Source organism: Psittacula echo, assembly GCF_963264785.1.
Source record: "Psittacula echo genome assembly, chromosome: 9".
NCBI lineage: Eukaryota > Metazoa > Chordata > Aves > Psittaciformes > Psittacidae > Psittacula > Psittacula echo.
Window position 1 is genome coordinate 1,292,302 of NC_137745.1, and position 17,387 is coordinate 1,309,688.

The 17,387-nt window shown below is 41.7% G+C and overlaps 1 protein-coding gene across 2 annotated transcripts in view; it reads left to right on the top strand.

Moving 5' to 3' along the window:
- The window catches only part of PTPRG (protein tyrosine phosphatase receptor type G), a gene marked incomplete at its 3' end in the record, with an annotated part of 403,062 nt that overhangs the window by 83,557 nt on the left and 302,118 nt on the right, over positions 1-17,387 (top strand). For both annotated transcript variants that reach the window (XM_080625483.1, XM_080625484.1), the window contains exon 2: positions 4,857-4,961. In XM_080625483.1, coding sequence (XP_080481609.1) covers positions 4,857-4,961 — 105 coding nt within the window. The remainder of the gene's footprint in view (positions 1-4,856; positions 4,962-17,387) is intronic.

The following is a 17,387-nucleotide window of genomic DNA, read 5'->3' on the forward strand; positions in this document are numbered from 1 at the left end:
GACAGCACTTATTCTAAGAAATTACCCGTAAGCCTAAACTGTTTTCAGCAGAGCGTGTGTTACAGTGCAGAGCACTGCAGTGTCTTCAGCTTATCTGCTTCCCTTTAGCACAGTCCAATTAAAAATACAGTAAATGCACCTAGGTAAAGATACTGCTTTTTTTCCATGAGGCTTGCTTGAAGCTTCAGGCTTGCAGATGGCTGAGTGTCTTGGCTCACTGATCCCTTAAACTCCATTTAAGAGATGATACGAAAGCCCTTCGGGTAGTGTGTCTGTGCCCCCTCCTCCTTTTAAAATGCGGTGTTGGGCAGTCCTGCAAGAAAATAGGGGCTTTCTTGGTTTTGAGAAGTTTCCATTTACAGGCGTTGATTTGATACAGAACTAACTGCTAACCTTCTGTTAGTGGGTTCTTTTGCTACACGCTAACAAGATCTTATTCTTTAACCCCCCTGCTTTAAGTGTTCTCATAGTGTGACATTACTCTGGATTCCAGTGGTCAAGTCTCTTCCTTCCGAAGGCTGGCTTCTTTTCCAGCAGCAGCACTTGGTTGAACCACCAGTTAAAAAGTGTGTCCACATTTGGGACTAGGACTAAAATTGATTTGGCTGCTAGTGTGGTCCACCGTGGCAAGTGGACCACACTGTGGTAAGTGTGGCAGGGAATGATTATGAGATGGGCAATGTGTGTGCCTTTGACTTTGTTTTAATCGGACCAGCTGAGAACAGATTTGTGTGCAACCCTTGTCTTCAAAGAAGGCTTAAAAGAATCTGAGTTTGGCACGCAATCCAGTTAATCTACCATCATAACTAATGATTTCACCATTCAGACATTAAGTATTGACCTTAAAGGATTTTTCTTACATAGCTGATGGCTTGATACCTTTTAAACACTAATGCCAAGGGTATAATCTCTCTGAATGGTATAATAGCTTTATATTTAAGGTAGATTGGGGATAAAATTTTGTGTTTTCATGTGAACTATGAATACCAGTAAGGTATTCAGGCAGGAATTACCTTATTGTACCTTTGAGGGCACTTATCAAATAATTTTTATTGGAAAGTTAATATGTTGAGACAGAGAGAATGGAAGGCTGATCGGAATGCTAAAGCGTATCCCAGCATTACATTGCTTTTGCTGTCTGCAGATCTGTGGCATGGGCTGATTCATTTACCACATCATCTGAAATCATGTAGTGTTCAGGGCCGATTAAAATTATATGAAATTGTGTGTAAGAGATTTCTCTATGTTAGCTTTGAAGGATGCTCTCTTCTTTGCAGCAGCAGTCCTGGTAGGCACAGCACCAACTCGACTGACTGCACGTGTCATGCTCCATAGGGACCAACGCTGTACCAGCAGCCAGAGGAGTTGATCAGGATTTAATTTCACGCTTGTGTATCTGAGTGTAAGGTTGGGCCCTTCTCTTCTAATCGTGTATCTGCAAGTCTCAGACCATATATTACGGTATTCATTACTCCTCTGTCATCAGCACTGGTGTGATGCATTAAATGAAACCCTGTAGGGCAAGGGCTACTGCTGTCCCTTCTTGCTGCCTCCTGCTCTGTGTGTACTTGTAATCCACACCCCCCCCCCCCAATTTGGCTGTTCCATTTTGAGTCTTGCTGGAGCATGTCCCGACTTTCACTTCCCCAACTTTTCCAGGGCTTCCAGAAGAGAGGAGCTTCCCCGTGTTTGCACTGTGCCAGACCAGCCTGTCCAACTGCTGGGTTTTCTCCAGCATCCAGTTACTGAAGGAGTGGAGCAGGAAACCATTTGGCTGCTCCTTGCTCTTGAGCTGTTAACTGTCTCCCAGCTGAAAGAGACTTGTGGAAAACTGTAGTGATTGGTGCTTGTGTAGCTTAACTTCCTGAAATGTTTCCTCCAAAACGTATTTGGATGTTGGGAACACTGGAATGTGTCAGTTGAGTTCAAGTCCCTTGAAACTGTAGAATTGGAACATTTCACAAAAAATAAGTGCACTCTAATGGCTGGAGCTGAACAAAATGTTTTCAGTGAAGGAAGCAAATTCAGCGACACTGAGATGCCCGTTGAATTTTCACTGGTGGTGGTGTGTTATTTTGGTTGGAAGATGCATTCCCAATCCCCCCCTCAAATCTGGCAGAAGTAATGATTCTGCCTGAAACATAAGATGGTTTTTGATACGTGAAGCACTTCGTTCTTTGAAATGACTTGAATGCTTTGGCTCTTCCAAACCTTTATCTGAAAAGCCACTGTATGCTATGTTCTGAACCTTGTACTTCTTCAGGAGGCCACTGACCCCAGTTGACACTGCAGAACAAAAGCACCATGAGATTGTGCCTGTTTTACTGATGACTTTACCAGTCAAAGATACAGGATGTTCCAATTTGTTTCTTTTTCAGTACTACAGAAGATATTTACTGGTACAGCCGGCAAGTTTCTTCCTACAGTTCTCTTGACAAATACTTGAGCTCTCCTCTTGGTTTGTACCATCCTTTTTGGTGGAAATAAATCTGTGTACAGCGTGGCTCTTCACCATTTATTAGTATAGATAAATGCACAAATCTATTGAGTGTCTATGCAGAAAACTGAAAGTGTGTATTTTGACAAGGATGTCAGGTTTTTAATTGCATAATTAAGGTGCTGACTGAAGCAAATATTCAATTTCACATTAAAGTTAGGCATTCATAAAGGCTTGGATTTGCATAATTTAGTTTTCTTCACAGAGGATACTGGAAATCAATGGCATGATTCATAGGCATACCATGGTTGCCGTGTGGCTTTTTGATGGTTCAAGCTAGAAGTACAAAGGGTTTTAAAACTTCAGATGTTTTGTGCTGACTCAGAGCCTTTTTGCCTTCAACAGATATAGATTATTTAGACATAGTTTCTTTCTTCTAATGGTAAGCACACAGAGGAGCTCACTGAGCTCCAGCAAAAGTGCCTTATTCCTTGGAGGAGGCAGGGTAAAATCTTTGTTCTGCCTGCAGAATGAAGATTCTGTTCTTCTTTGGGTAGCAGAAACCCACAACTATTTTCTTCCTGTTATGAGGAGGATGCTTGGAAGAAAGCTGCTGTTGTCTTTCATATTGTGGTAAGGAGGGACTTTGGGTCTGTTTCTCAGCACATGTGATTTTTAAATGAATAATCACACCACTTTTTCTGATAGCCTTTCCAGCCACCCACCCAGTTATTTCTGTGTTCCCTTCCTTGGGATTTTATGGTTTCTGATCTTAGCTCAAATTTTCTCATTTTTATTTGGTTTTGGGTGTTTTTCGTTCAAGAAGGTTTGGGTCTCCATGTCCGTTCCTGTTATTTCCTATTGAGCACCTGTTGCCTCCCAAACTGGTAGATACATTAGTGCAAATCAGAGGATGAAAAAATGTGCTATAGCATTGCCTGCAAACCCCGGTAGCATGATGTGTTCCAGCATTTCTAGTTTGCAGCCTGGAGTGAATTAACATTTAGAGAGTTGCCAAGGAATTCTAGTTCTTGGAAAAGTCATTTGAATCAGAGGCTCATGATAAATTTCACAATTACTACCTTTGCTCACACAAGAGAAAATTTGGCAGGGGCAAACCTGTAATGGCTTTCCTGAGATTGCATGACTTTTCCTACCACTTCAGGATTCCAAAATCTGTAGAAACCCATTATCCACACTGCAGAGTGAAGGTTGTCTGTAGAGCTGTTTAGCTTGATAGCCCTCTGACACAGCTACTGTGGTACAGAGGAGATGCCGCCCAGAAGCTTTTCTAAAGGGAAATAAAGTCAAATTCTGACTTACTGGTGCATGCTGTTCCATGAAGTCCTGTTACAAGCTTTGTTTCAGTCCAGTTGTACTTGACCTGGGAATAGAAGGGAATTCAGTGCTTCGTGACTCCATACAGGTAGCAGTGCTTTACATGGCTTCCTGAAGTTTTTATTTGAATTACACAGCTAGTTTCTTCCCGATCAAATAAGTGGTTTGGGATCAGTTGGAATTAAATTTCCACAGAGCCAGTTGGTGCTTACTGGTTCTTCGCATTTATTGTGCATTGATTATAGCACAGAAGTTTTTAGCTTTGGTGCTCTGAGGAAGGTACTTGAATTTATTACAGACTTTCTACTGACTTTTTTTATTCTCACATCCCCAGTTTGGTTCAGTCAGATGCACAGAAGCAATAAGCAACATTTGCACATGAAACCCCCAAACAACCCAAGTTTTCATGGAAGCTATGCATTTCTCTACAGGAAAACAAATACATATTGATGTATAAAAGGAAAACCCTGGGACGCAATGTGGGATGCTTTCTTTTCTGGTTTGGATGATGAATTTAGTTCATTCTAGCTTGGGAAGTTTTACAAAGATCTGAAGGCTGTACATGGAGGAGATTCATGCAATCCTCAGTGAAACTGTTGTACTTGGGATTTTGAGATGCGGTTTAAAATAGGTGCAGTTATGATAACCAGGCTAACATTATAGCAGCATATTCTACCTGCTTGCGTTATTCTTTTCAGGATCTTAATAATTTCTGCATTGAATTACAGCTAGTAGTTTGATAGTCACTAGCAAATTAAGGTGCCTTTTGGGTGTAGACAGAGGAAGTTTGGTCAAAAGTCATTGCTCATAATTGTTTGTTTGTGTATATCAGAATGTCCTTATGGAAATTACTGGATTTATGCATGCATGTGCCAGATCAGAATAATGGCATCAGTGAATCCTCTCTGCTGTGAATCATCTTTGGGTGATGGGTTTTCATAGGTGAGGAGCATGTCTATTACATCTTTTTTAAGCAACGCAAAGTCTGTAGTTTTTGCTTGGGAAAGATCTAAGCTTCACAATGGAAACTCCAGGGAGTAAATATCACGTTCTTAATGATCTCTACTTCTTCCTTTCCCAGCTCTGACTGAAGGTTATGTTGGCTCTCTGCATGAAAACAGACATGGTAGTTCTGTGCAGATACGGAGGCGAAAAGCTTCGGGGGATCCTTACTGGGCATACTCGGGTGAGTTGACTTCTTCAGAGGACGGAAACTTGAAATATGCTCCAAATCAACTTGTTTACTTGCTTCTTGTTACTGCTATGCTTAGAAATAGCTTCAATTAGTTTTACAACATATTTTCTTCTGCTAACTTCCTTACAAGCTCTACACACATCCTCTCCTTTCTTGTGTTCCTGCATTTACCTGTCGGATTTGCCTTACAACTCTGCTCCCTCTCTCTCATCTTTTAAGTTTTTTAACTCAGCCTTTAAAAGGATTATTCCCACAAACTTTTCCGTACTCTCCCTGTCCAATCAGTACATTCCCAAGCTCACCTTTTGCTTACTCTGTCAAGGTTCTAGGAAGACTTAAGAATCCATATAATACATCCGGGTAAAAAAAAATAACATGTATTTTACGATTACTTCTTTGTGTGCATGTGTTTTTCCGGTAGTGTATAATGATGACATTGAGACATGTCTGTGCAGCATCGCGCCAGGGTGCGATGCTGAGAAGGTAGGATGTTGGCGGGTGCTTTATTGTTTGTCCTACTGCTTATAAAAGTCTTATGGAAAACCTGACGTATCTGCTCAATTTTTAAATGCCCCAAATCAAAATATACTTCAGAATGATGTCTTTGTATGGTTTGACAGTTGGCTCAGGTCTAGAGAGTATCAGGTCTCTATTTGAAGTTATTAACATGATGTCAAGTTGTTGGGTTTATTAATGGTTATGTTGGCTCTGGAAAAATATCTAATATCTAGAAAGCTCTTATGAAGATTTTGAGCATCATAATGAGTTTGTGTGTGCTATTTTGGAAGTTCTGAGATGCATTTCAAACGTTTGGTGCTTGTCCAAGAGGAATGTTGTGCAGGCCTGGTTTTAACTGAAGGAAAAATATTACATTCTAAGAAGCCTGAATACTGATACCAGATAAACAGGCGAATGTTGTTTTTTGACTGCCAACTCCTCTCTTTTATGCAGACTGTAAATCTCATTGGAAGTGAATGATTACAGGTGAGCTTAGAGGTTTTTCCATTAATAAACTATCGGATGTGACAAGTTTTCTCTGTTAGATCTCAAAATGCAAGCAATCTCTTGTGCAAATGAGGTCCCACAAGTAGGAGAAATCTAAGGATTTTAGTCATATGGGACAAATGACCACTTTTTGTGATGGACAAATACTGCCATAAGGTATACTTTCATACTGCAGCTTAATAACGTCTTAAGATTTTAAGAGCCCAGATTCATGAAGAGTAGAAATGAACAAATAGAGGGAACATTTTTATGTTGGAATGAATGGCCTGTTCCTATTTGCTGTCCTGTGTAAAATACTATAGGTGCCACTTGGCAGGTTCATTTTGTTTCTGTTACTGTAAAATGTTTGAAATACTCATTTTGGGTAGTGAAATGAAAATGTTTTTAAAGGGAGTAAAACACTGTTGGAATCATTTTGTTGTTATATGTGTCAAAACTCTATGCTTGAAGTACTGGACTTCTTTTTACCAGTCCTGGTTTAAAAATAGAAGGGGGGGAACACCCCCAAAACAAACAAACCCACCACACACCAGTTTATGCATAGACAGTTTTCCTTACTCTGTTTTTGTGATGTTGTTTTTCCTTTATGAGTAACATCACTTGTTCACCCCTCCATAAAAGCTTTTACCACCCATGAACCCTTTTAGATTTATGTCAACATAAAATATATATTCCTGATGTGTAATTATACCTTCCATTTTTGGGTTTTGCATCCTTTTGTCTATTGATAAATCTCCTGCTTCTGGGAGGAAAATAGCCTGTTTTTCAGAGAACAGATAATGACTTCTCAGCTGTCAATCACATGCAATTCTACCTGATTAGTGCTATCTAATTAGAACCTTTTTGTCGCTGTTGCTGATAAAAGGAGTACATTAGGAGATGGAAAAGGTGGAAATGAGATATTTACTAGCACTTGTCAAGAAACCAGAAGAGGATATAATATTACTTTATCTGGATGGTTTGTCAGGTTGCTATTAGAGCAGTGACCTGAATGCCATGTGGAGGGAATGTGGTTTGGGACCAGGTATTCCAGCTGCAGAAGTTGGGTCTTCACTAAAAGTTTTGTGGCATGAAATACAGGTGTGAGCAAACAGCCCTAGGTACTGCATGCTCTGACTGTATAGGTCACAACCTTATATGCTTATACTGCATCTGAAGAAGGCCAGCCTGGAAGTGGATGGCGATCTGGTGTCCTCCTGAGCCATGTTGTTGTCTGTGCCTGCAAGGAGGAGCAGCTCTGCCCCAGCGGGCCCCACACAGACGGCAGGGGAGCAGGAGAGCAGGGCCTTATGCTGAGTGTGAATCCTGAGATGCAGGCAACGGTTTGGGTTGTGTTTGAGAGGGAAAACGCAAAGGCAAGTAGAGTGTTGGGAAAGAGTTCTTTCTAAAGGAATGTCATGGCTTTTTATATGTAGGAGTTTCTCTTTCCTCTTTCCTCCCCTCACTTGGATCCTTCCAGCCCCATGTGGGACTTTCAGCCAGTTCAGCCTTTCTTATCTAATTTCTTTTTTCCCTATTTGCTCACTGAGGGACCAGAGGTAATGAAAATGCCAAGCTTCTGTGTTTAGGTCGAAGATGGGAATAAATGGTGGGTAGCAGAGCCCAGATGCCAGACAGATGTTTGTTTCTAGCCGAGCACAGCAAGGAGGATGATCATGTTATCTGTTTCTTTCTCCTTCCTTCTTCATTCCCCAGAATATTTCCCAAGAACCCTTAGCAGGGCTTGGCTAAGCAGTTTATGTGCTAACAACATTTGTCCTATGGGCAGGGTTTTGGACGTGACTCGGAAGTTGACATCAGATGAGCCTACAGAGAGTGGAAACTTTACTCTGCAGTAAGTAATTAGCCTTGTCAATGGTTTTCAAGCTCTTCTGCAGACATAATCTGGTAGGCTGCTTCTCTTCCCTATCCTCACTTGGTTAGGCCAGCTCCCCTCTGGTTAGTTGTACAACATCTGCTGGCCCAGCCCCAGCAATTACAGGCAGTGAAGTTACGCTAGACTGTGTGCTGGTGAATCTGAAGCTTCTTCTAAGGGAATTTGCCAATGGGAGTAAATTAGACAGGAGCAGCTTCTGCCAGACCTCAGTGGACAGCCATCCGTTGAACCCCAATATTGACCAGCACGCCCATGTCTCTGATGGGCCTACATTAGGCTGAACTACAGCTTTATATTGATTTCAATTGATCTGCACTGATTTATAGCAGCGGAGGCCCCTCAAGTTTACGGCTGTGCCTGCCTGCTTGCAGTGCTTTTGTGTTTTTGGACTTGAGTGTTCTATAATAAATCCTGAGGTGGTGTGGGCAGGTCTGGAAGCAGCCAGCCAGCTGTGGTTTTCCTGCCTGGGGGTGGAAAAAGGGCACAGCCGTATTGCAAGAAGCCCTCAAGTCTTTACCTTCCACGAGATATATCTGTCCTACACTGTGCTTTAAGAGCAAATCCTCTGTGGCCTGTAGGAAACCCTTCTGCTGCTCCATGCTTTTGTGGAGGATGGATGGTTCAGGAGCTGGTTTAATCTCTGGGGAATTTTCATGGTTTCATAAGCAATCTGTAGCATTACCATCCGCTGCCTGGTAATACGCCTTCTCTAAGGCACAAGTGTTTAGAGAGGATAAATGTTAGTTATTGATCAGGAGTCAGGTAACCGTCATGTCTGTAACATTTGTATAATGTCCCTGTGACTATGACTCCAGTGCCCATACTGTGTGTGTCCTGGACAAAGCTGCAGGGCAGCACCACAGAGCTCCCGCTTCACTGTCTGATAGTAAAGGAAAGGATTTTTAAGCCTTATAAAATAAGCTTGTTGTCTACAGACACAGTTCTGACTGTAACATTTATAACCATTCAGAAATAAAACCCGCAAAAAATAAAGACTAGATAATTAAATGAAGAAGGCCCATTTTAAATGGGTTCTGTCAAAAACACAGAAGGAAACACAATCAGCCTTTCAGAAGAAACTTCATTAAGTCTACACTAGCAGCACTTTAAACCAAATTCAGAAGCGAGCAAACACTGAAAACGAAAGAGTAACTTGTCTTTAAATAGGAACTGCAAGGCTGAACAGAGCCTGTGATCTCCTAGATGTTCTTTTAGGGTTTTTCAGGAAGCTCAAACTACATTTCTAGGGAGATTTCTCTGTGCGTGTATGTTTTGGCCAGGTATTTATTCCATGATCATGTCTTACAGTTTGCCAGAGACTTCCTAAATTGTGGCTGGCCACATTAGTTGCAGTGTAACAGGAATGTGGAATAGGCACAGTCAGAAGTAGGTGTGGATCCCTAATGTGCTTCAGTGCAGTCTTTTCTTTGCACAATAATCTGTCTGTTAGACTAACCACCGAACGGACGAGTTTGAAGTGATTTTTAGCACATCCTTATAATTGCCTCAGAACTCACTATGTTTCTAATACCCATAATAGCAACAAATAGTACTTCAGGACTTCAGGTGCTGTAAGTGTGGAAGTATTTTTGTAAATATGAAAGCTGTTTAAACAAACACACACAAAATAAAACCTGAAATCCTACAGAAATATGCAATTGAAATGTGTACCAGATCCAGAGCCTTCTGGCTGGCACTCCCTTGTGTGATGTATGCTACTTTACAGAGCGTAATATTCCAGATATTTAAAGATGCCTCTCAAGTGTTGCAACTGTCAGTGCTGAGAGCACTTTACTGGTGACCCAAGCAGACCCTACTTTGCCTTGTAGTAGCCCTAGAAATGGGTAATGAGAGGTTTAGGACTTCAGAATGAGATAACAGCATGAGATGCTGATGCAGATGCTTGTATCTTAAATGATAGTAGCTCCGAAGGGCCTATAGTTACTTGTGTCTGGTTTTCTATGCTGTGAAATTAATGTGAGCATCATTGTCTGAGATTGCAGAAAGCCAGAAATGGCTCTGGGAAGATACTGCTCCTTCCTCTGTCCCTCAAACAGGGGAAACTCTTGAGTCTTCAGATAAAAGGTGTGATGTGTAATTTTTCCAAGTATTAACACATATGATCAACTGGTATGGAATGGGAGGCTCCACAGTCCTTGGGCAGGATGTTGTAGGTGATGGTGCTTTAGTTGCTGGAGTTTACCAGTTGAGTTGCAGTGCTGGCACTGGTGGGACTGGTGTACCCGGCTCTCTTGGTGCCTGTGCTGCAAGCTGACTCATTCAAGGAGTATTCTCTTTTTAAGCATTCAAAACCATTTGGGCTCTTGGAGAACAAAAAAGCAGACGCTGGCCAAGGATGTATACATGTTCTTTTTACTTGTTCAACTCTGCCTTTGTGAAGAGAACCCTATGTAGAAAATGCGTACAGTTGGTTTTGCTCTTTAATCTTACAGAGTATTCATGGCATCTCTTTCCTCTTTGTACCTTTGATCTCTCATTTTCAGAGTGGAATTATTAGCACTACTTACGATGCCTCTGTTCTTTATGCATGTCCTTTCTGATGTTTTTCTGTCTAAAATGTTGGATCTTTTCTTTCCAAGATTCTGTGCAACTACCATGAACATTAGTAGAAGTTAATAGAAGAAAAATAGGCTTCACAGGATTAGAGGTGACCCTGTCAGTGGGGAAAAGTGTCCATTAAGAATATGAACCGTGGCCATGCTGTCTCACTAGTGGACGCTATCAGTGTGCGAATGCTTTGTCCTACAACACTTAAGCAGATATTGCTGTCCTTTAAGATCCTATTATTTAAAATATAATTGGTGGCGAATATAAGAATTGAGCGTTCCTCTCAAAAAGCCATTGCTAGAATTAAAACAGGAAAGATCAGTAAAGGTTATATCCTGAAAGGATAGTAAATGGTGTTAACTGTGATGAAATGTAACTTGCTGATGTCCTTTGTATATGTGCGAATTTCTCTCTCTTTGCTTAGATTGTTCTCATTAAATAAGCTGCTAATGTGAATTGAACAGGAAATAATCAGCACATAGTAAGGAAAGCATCAAGACTTATTGAACTGAGAGGTAACTAATGGCCTATTTGCTGCAGTCAGTATTTCACTCTTTCTGTTCCGCAGAATAATAAATCTTGATATTGACCAAAGCTCTGGCATACTGCATGCATGGTTAAAGTTCCACCGTGAGAGTACTCATCTCCATTCAATGCAGGATGGTCAAAGTGAGTAGGTTCTGGCTCCTTTCCTCAGTCTTCTAAACTGCCTTTCTAAAGAGGAGCTAAACTGAGAGACCTAGGAAAAATATGCCCATTAATATCTGATCAGTAAACTAAGCTTTGAATGTTTCATTTGTGTTCATCAGAGATGAATGGTAGTTTTCACTGAACCCTGCTGAAACCAGCTGTGATGCATGCATTTCCATGTGCAATCTTATTAGAGCAGCAGTTGTTCCAGAAATCAGTGCCACACGCTTTCCTAAGAGAAACATGGAAAACCATAGCTTGAGAATTTGCTGCTACTCTCTAAGCATGAGCCCTGTTTTTTAATGTGCACCGCTATAGTACTATAGTGCTGTGTGTTTTCTCAAATAAAGAGGAAATGCCATCTGTATACTTTGATTGCTTGTATCTGATGGTACTAGGTCATGAGTCTCCATGTCCATGAGTGAGGGGCTGTACAAATGTGCATCCTTGTATGCAGAGTCTGTATCAAAATGTGCACTTAGTAGGAGGATGTCCAGGAGAATGCTTTTTATCTGTCTTTAGCTATTCTGTGTTGTGAAGTAACAAATACAAAATACTACCTTCTGTTTTACTTACGAGAGCGAAGAATCAAGTTTTCAAGTCCCTATCCCTGAGAACAGCATATATCTTCCTAACCATAAGCTAGCGTGAATCAGAAATTCATAATCACATGTTTGTGTTGAGCATTTAACATTAGCAGTCCTCTAAGGAGAGTCAGCCTTGCCAAAAGCAGTCCAAGTAGTCTGTATCATTTTTACTAAGCCATATTGCTGGGGAACACAGCTCTGATTGAGAGTCTTGTCATTTACTTTGTTTATCTATTGGCAAGTTTCTAAATAATCTGCTAAGAAAACCTCAGATAGTAATTTAGCTCCTACTTAGACACAGACACGATTTCCTTATTGAATACCATTAATACTATTTACTCTCTCTTCTTGCTTCCTTTTCGTGTGTGCCACGCTTACAGTTTATTCCAAGTCCTGTCACAGTCAATGTGGTGTCTGGTCTATAATGCAATGGTTGGCTGAATTTGTGAATGTTGGACACAGTTATGGTGAAATTGCCTTTTTTTTATTTTGGCAGGGTTCTTGCAGGAAGTTGATTTGGTTTTTGTACCTTAAATACATCAGAGCAAATCTTTGTTTTCAAATGCTCTGATTTTTTTCTTTGCTGTTTTTTGAGTAGATGGGCCATTGGCAGATGAATAGCTTTGCGAAGCTCAAATATAAGAGGTGCAAAGAATGAGACATTCCCTCAACTTCCATTCTTTCATGAAGTTTTTCCCTACCACAGTGCAAAAGTATGAAATCACTACAACAGATGTTAGATGAAATTTCAGAGCTTCAGATACAGTTGTTCCAGTACTACATCAAAGTGTTTTTACTTTGTGCTGCTGCAATCACAGCTCTGGCTATCCACGCTGAAATGAGGAAGCACATAGAGCTGCTTTTGCTGGGGAGGGGGGACTTATCACTCCTTTAAATGTACTGTGCTTTTTGTTGCATTTTGCTTCAATGTGAACACTGGGACATTTGTAGAAAGCCTCTGGAATGATAACAACCAGCACACTGTTTCGTGAAAGTGTGCTGAATTGCAGCAAGAAGTTGTCAATTAAGCTGATTTTTAGGCATTGAAATAGGAAATGGTATAAAATATTTCAAGCTCTTTAGACATAAAAGTATGTGAAATGCCTGTATTTTAAACACAAAAGAAAGATGGAGTATTTGGGTAGCAACTGTGATACAAGCTCAGCAAATGGACTGGAGAATACACAGAAGGTTGGAGTTTGCTGTTGCCTTGAGGTTCCTGAATGATTGCAGTAATACATTGAACTTCCAATCTTGGTTTCCTATGTAACTGATTGCATATAAGAGAATGACAATAGGGAAAAAAGTATGCGAACAGCATGGATACTGCAGGGAGAAACAAAGCAAGCAGGGAAGCTCTGAATAGCCTTGTAGTGTGTGGATAAAAAAAAGCAGCTTGGCACAAACATTATTGCAATAGTCCAAGCATGAAATAATCAAGGAATGAATCAGAATTCTGGTTGCTGGATATAAGTGGAGCCTTTGTACGAAAAGCCTGAGCAAGGCCAATACTGCCGTTGATGCAGTAGGTGTAGAATTCTATCTACTGTTTTTTGCAATATCAGATGGCTGCTTTGTGTCATTCCAGTCACTGTCCAGAAGGTGATCTTCTCAGTATCTCTGTCCCAGGGATTGTCCCATCTCTCCTGATTCCCAGAAAGTATCTCCATCTTGCAGAATGTGGCATTGAAGACTTGCAGTTTTAAATCATTATGAGTCTTGAAAAAGCAGCCCCTGCCTGTCAGAGGAGTATGTCTGCCCTGCTGGGTGCCCTTGCAACGCAAGCGTGAGCAGAGGCAGTGCCACAGTGGGCTGCTGGGTGCTGGCAGGGCATTGCCACCAGCACCTTGTAGGTGGATGGAGGTGCCATGCGTTTCTTCTATGTTGAACGTCACATCGCTATTAGGGAAAAGAGGAATTAAAGAGAGTCTCATCTTTGTGTGTTTTGAGGTGTTTTTTGGTACCGCAGCATGAGTATGTGGCAGTTGAGAGTATTCCGATTCTCATAATATACCCGAGGTAGGAGTGTTTATGTGTTGGGAACTGAAGGACAGGGCAGTTTAAGTAACTTTGATATACCCTAGGCAGCATACAGCCGAGGTGGAAATGCAGCCCAGGTCCCAGTGCTGTGCACTGTTTCTTAAGCCACACATCCCACCTCATCAAATGCTAACTGAAGAGATCTTGGTTGCCTTGGAGACTGCCTCTTCTTAGGGGACACCATCTTGGTAGCACAGGTATAGTGAAGCTCGTGGGCTAACAGGAGGCCTCCCTGGAGGTGATCCAGCTGTGGAGCTTAGTTCTTCATCCAGCAGCAAACTCAACTGTGCTGCTTTGTCGAAGCTCTCGGCCTATTTGGTGCTCTCAGTTTTTTCCAGAGGGGTTGGGACAGTGTTGGGCTTGGGTCATGAGACATTCTTTTCCTATTCAATGCACTGAACGTTTGGCTCTAAATTGCCAAGTTTTTTATTGAAGAGTTCATGTGCCCAAAGAGTTGGCTGGGCACACTTTTAACCATCAAATTAAATAAATATGAAATCCTGCAATGGCATGCGGAACTGTGCATATAAATTACATCTTTAAACAGCACTTGTGTGATTTCCTGGAAATGTTTTAAACTCTCCTCTGAACTCTTAAGGGTCATCTCTGTAGCCTTCCTATCTGGGGGAGGCTGTTGGCACTGGGATGGTTTACTGGAGAGGTATGTCGCTCTGCGGTATCAAAGTAATGTCAAGCTGTACTGAGAACCTGAGTCTTAAGCTTCTGTTTTTATAGAGCTGGGAAAGCAAGTGGGTTTAATTCAATTAAAGCCTGAATGGATGTTTCCTAAGTATGTGTTCCCACCCACTCCCGTCTCTTGACACTGCCAAGTTGCGAGGTGAGTGGGACTGCAGGCTGATGATGGTAATGGGATAAGGACAGTTAGTGAGATGACTGATTTTGTTCATGAAGGATTAGAAACCCTATGTTCCTGTTGAAAAGATGTGAAGATTCCAACTTGAGCTGTCATAGTAAGGACTGGTGGGCATCACTAACTCGCAGTCCTTATGTTTGAACCCTCAGTAGGATGAGATACTTCTGAGACATGCAACTCCTTTAAAAACACTTAGGTGGGCTGACTTGACCAGCAGGCAGCTCTTCCACCAAAGGAGTCTCTGCAGCCATGAATATTAGGCCTTCTGTCTTTCTCCATCTCAAAGAAAATCCTGCCTCTCATCTTCCAAACACTACTGGTGAGTTTAACCTAAGCCAGTCTGTTCTGCCTGTGGCTGAAGTAAACCCTTCCTTTGCCTACTTTCCTCTTTGCATGCAGTCTTGCTTCAGGCATGTTTGCCCCACACTGCTGTGGGATTACAGCCTGGCAGTCATGTACACTGATGCACATCTATTCTAGCATGTTGTGGTCACTGTTGTAAAGACCAGAGTGGCACAGAGAGGATAGGTGCTGTGTCTCAAGTGTGGCTGAGCACAGGGATGAACTGGGGTTTCTGGAGCTGGTCTGTACTGCTCTTTCTACCTTGCTGTAAATGAGAGCATTCAAGCCAACATCTAAGTTGTCCAGCTGCCAGAAAGCTCAGGAGGAGCATGTTTCATGCGGGCTTCTTGATTACTGACTCACTTCTGAGACTTTCCAAACTGTCTTGGCATATAAATTTCCTCAGAAATGCACAAAAGAGGAAATGTCCCTACAATTGAATGCCTGAAGGTAATGAGTATTGGCATGTGGACTGCAGTTTGTTGCTTTTCCTGTGTGGAACAGTGAAACAAATGTCTCCTGTCTCTTTCCCAACTCACCTGTAATACACTTACAGCTATTAACTGTGGTGATGAAGGTCCCATAAATGTCAATCATGTGCTTTGCACCGTGCTGGATCGGGGCCTCTTATGACTCATCTGCAGTATTTCACATCATCTGGACCTTCACCTTCAGCACTGGGGTCAGTCCCATGTGCTGAGCTCCTGTACAAACAAACTGGTAAACGGATGCTCTCAGAACTGAATTGTTCTTTGTGTTTGTGTGAATATAATTGTCAAGTACAGAAATAAGACTTACCCTGAGGTAATGATGGCGGTGAAGTCATGGAGAGTTTAGATAGATCACTTCACATTCAGTATTACATGCTGTCTTTGGCTCCCGAGGTGTGGTGGTGTGTCTCAGGCTGCTGCTGAAGTCTCCTGGCCCCTTGGGGTATAAAAAGCTGTTTTACATGCCAGATGCTAGTCTGCTCCTAACCAGACGTGACGTGAACTTTTCAGTTAGATTCCAACTTGGAAGCTTCAGTGGCACTTCAGATCAGGTTTGTAATTTATGTTTCTGCTGCTGGAGACTTGAAATTGAGACACTTATATGCATGATGCAGTATAATCACATGCTGATCTCTGATGAAGGGGATTTGCTGTGTGAAGCTTGCAGGGAGAGTTGGATGTGACTTTTGTAAAGAAGGGTTTGGTGTATGTAGCTCAGTTCCTGTTCATATTGCACAAGAGCTCCCCAGATGTCAGCAGGACTTAATTGCTCTCAGTGCAAACACAGAAGAGTTACCTCTGTCTTTAAATTTGTACAAGCCATCTGAGAAATGGCTTGGTATTAAATGCATGAGTGGCTGAAGCAGGGTGTAATGAGGTGAGGACTGTGAGCTGGAGAAGGTACTAAGAGCCTTCCTTTCTCTGCTGTTAAAAATCCCAGAACTGTGTAGCTCTGTGCACAGCTAAGTGCTTCATACTCCAATGTCTAAGAAGCTTTGGGTTTCAGAAGTGCTCCTTCAGTAGTGCTTCCTGCCTCAGTTCCCTGTGTTGATGCTTATGCTTCACGAAGCTGGTGGTGATGTGTATCACCCACTTCCCTTAGACCTGGTCAGTTAGCAAACAGGTTCCAAAGTGGAGGGGGAGGGAAGGGAGTTGGAAGACAGACACAATAGAAGGCTCAAATGCAGAAGCCTGTTTCCTTGGGAAAGTAGGCTAATCCATTATGGGCCCCTGTTCAAAAGTGCAAGCTCTCATGGAAGTCCCTGTAATTTCAGCAGATCGGTTCTTAAGACTGGAGAATGTCTGTGTAGTCTGAGTGGTCAAAATACTAGTCACAGTTCTGTCCTGTTGTGCTGTGTGTAACTGTTCAGATGTTGAGGTTTCTCTTTCTGGTGGTGGTGTTTCATCAAGGCCCTCTATGGTCTTGGTGATATGTGACAGTGAAGGAGGTCTGCACAGAAGCCTTTAGAAGAGCGCGTGGTAGACAACCACCTCTTTGGCATTAACAGAGGACCTTAAATTAGGGAAGATGGTTGTGTTGTGGTGCCTGGACATGGGATTCAACGTTGCATCTTATGATTTCTGTATGAACTGGAGTGCAGAGTACAGTAAACATGTTCAGCTTTTTTTCCCCCAAAGTACTGTTGGAAACTGTAATAAAAAGTAACTGCTGGGAAAGTAGTTTTGCTGAGTTATGCTATTTTTGAAAATGCATAATACTCCATAGGCTTTTAAGTGATACTGGGCATATTTAACATTCTTTGATGTTAATTTCCTGGTATATGGACATCTTGACTTATTAAAATAAATAAGTACTTTCAAATTTAATGAAATGATGGAGGAAATGGCCTTTTTTCACATTCGTGTCTGCTTCGCTAGGTAATTTAATGTTTTAAAATGTAAGTTCATATTAAAGTTTAAAATTCAAGTATTGGTTTTTGAAAT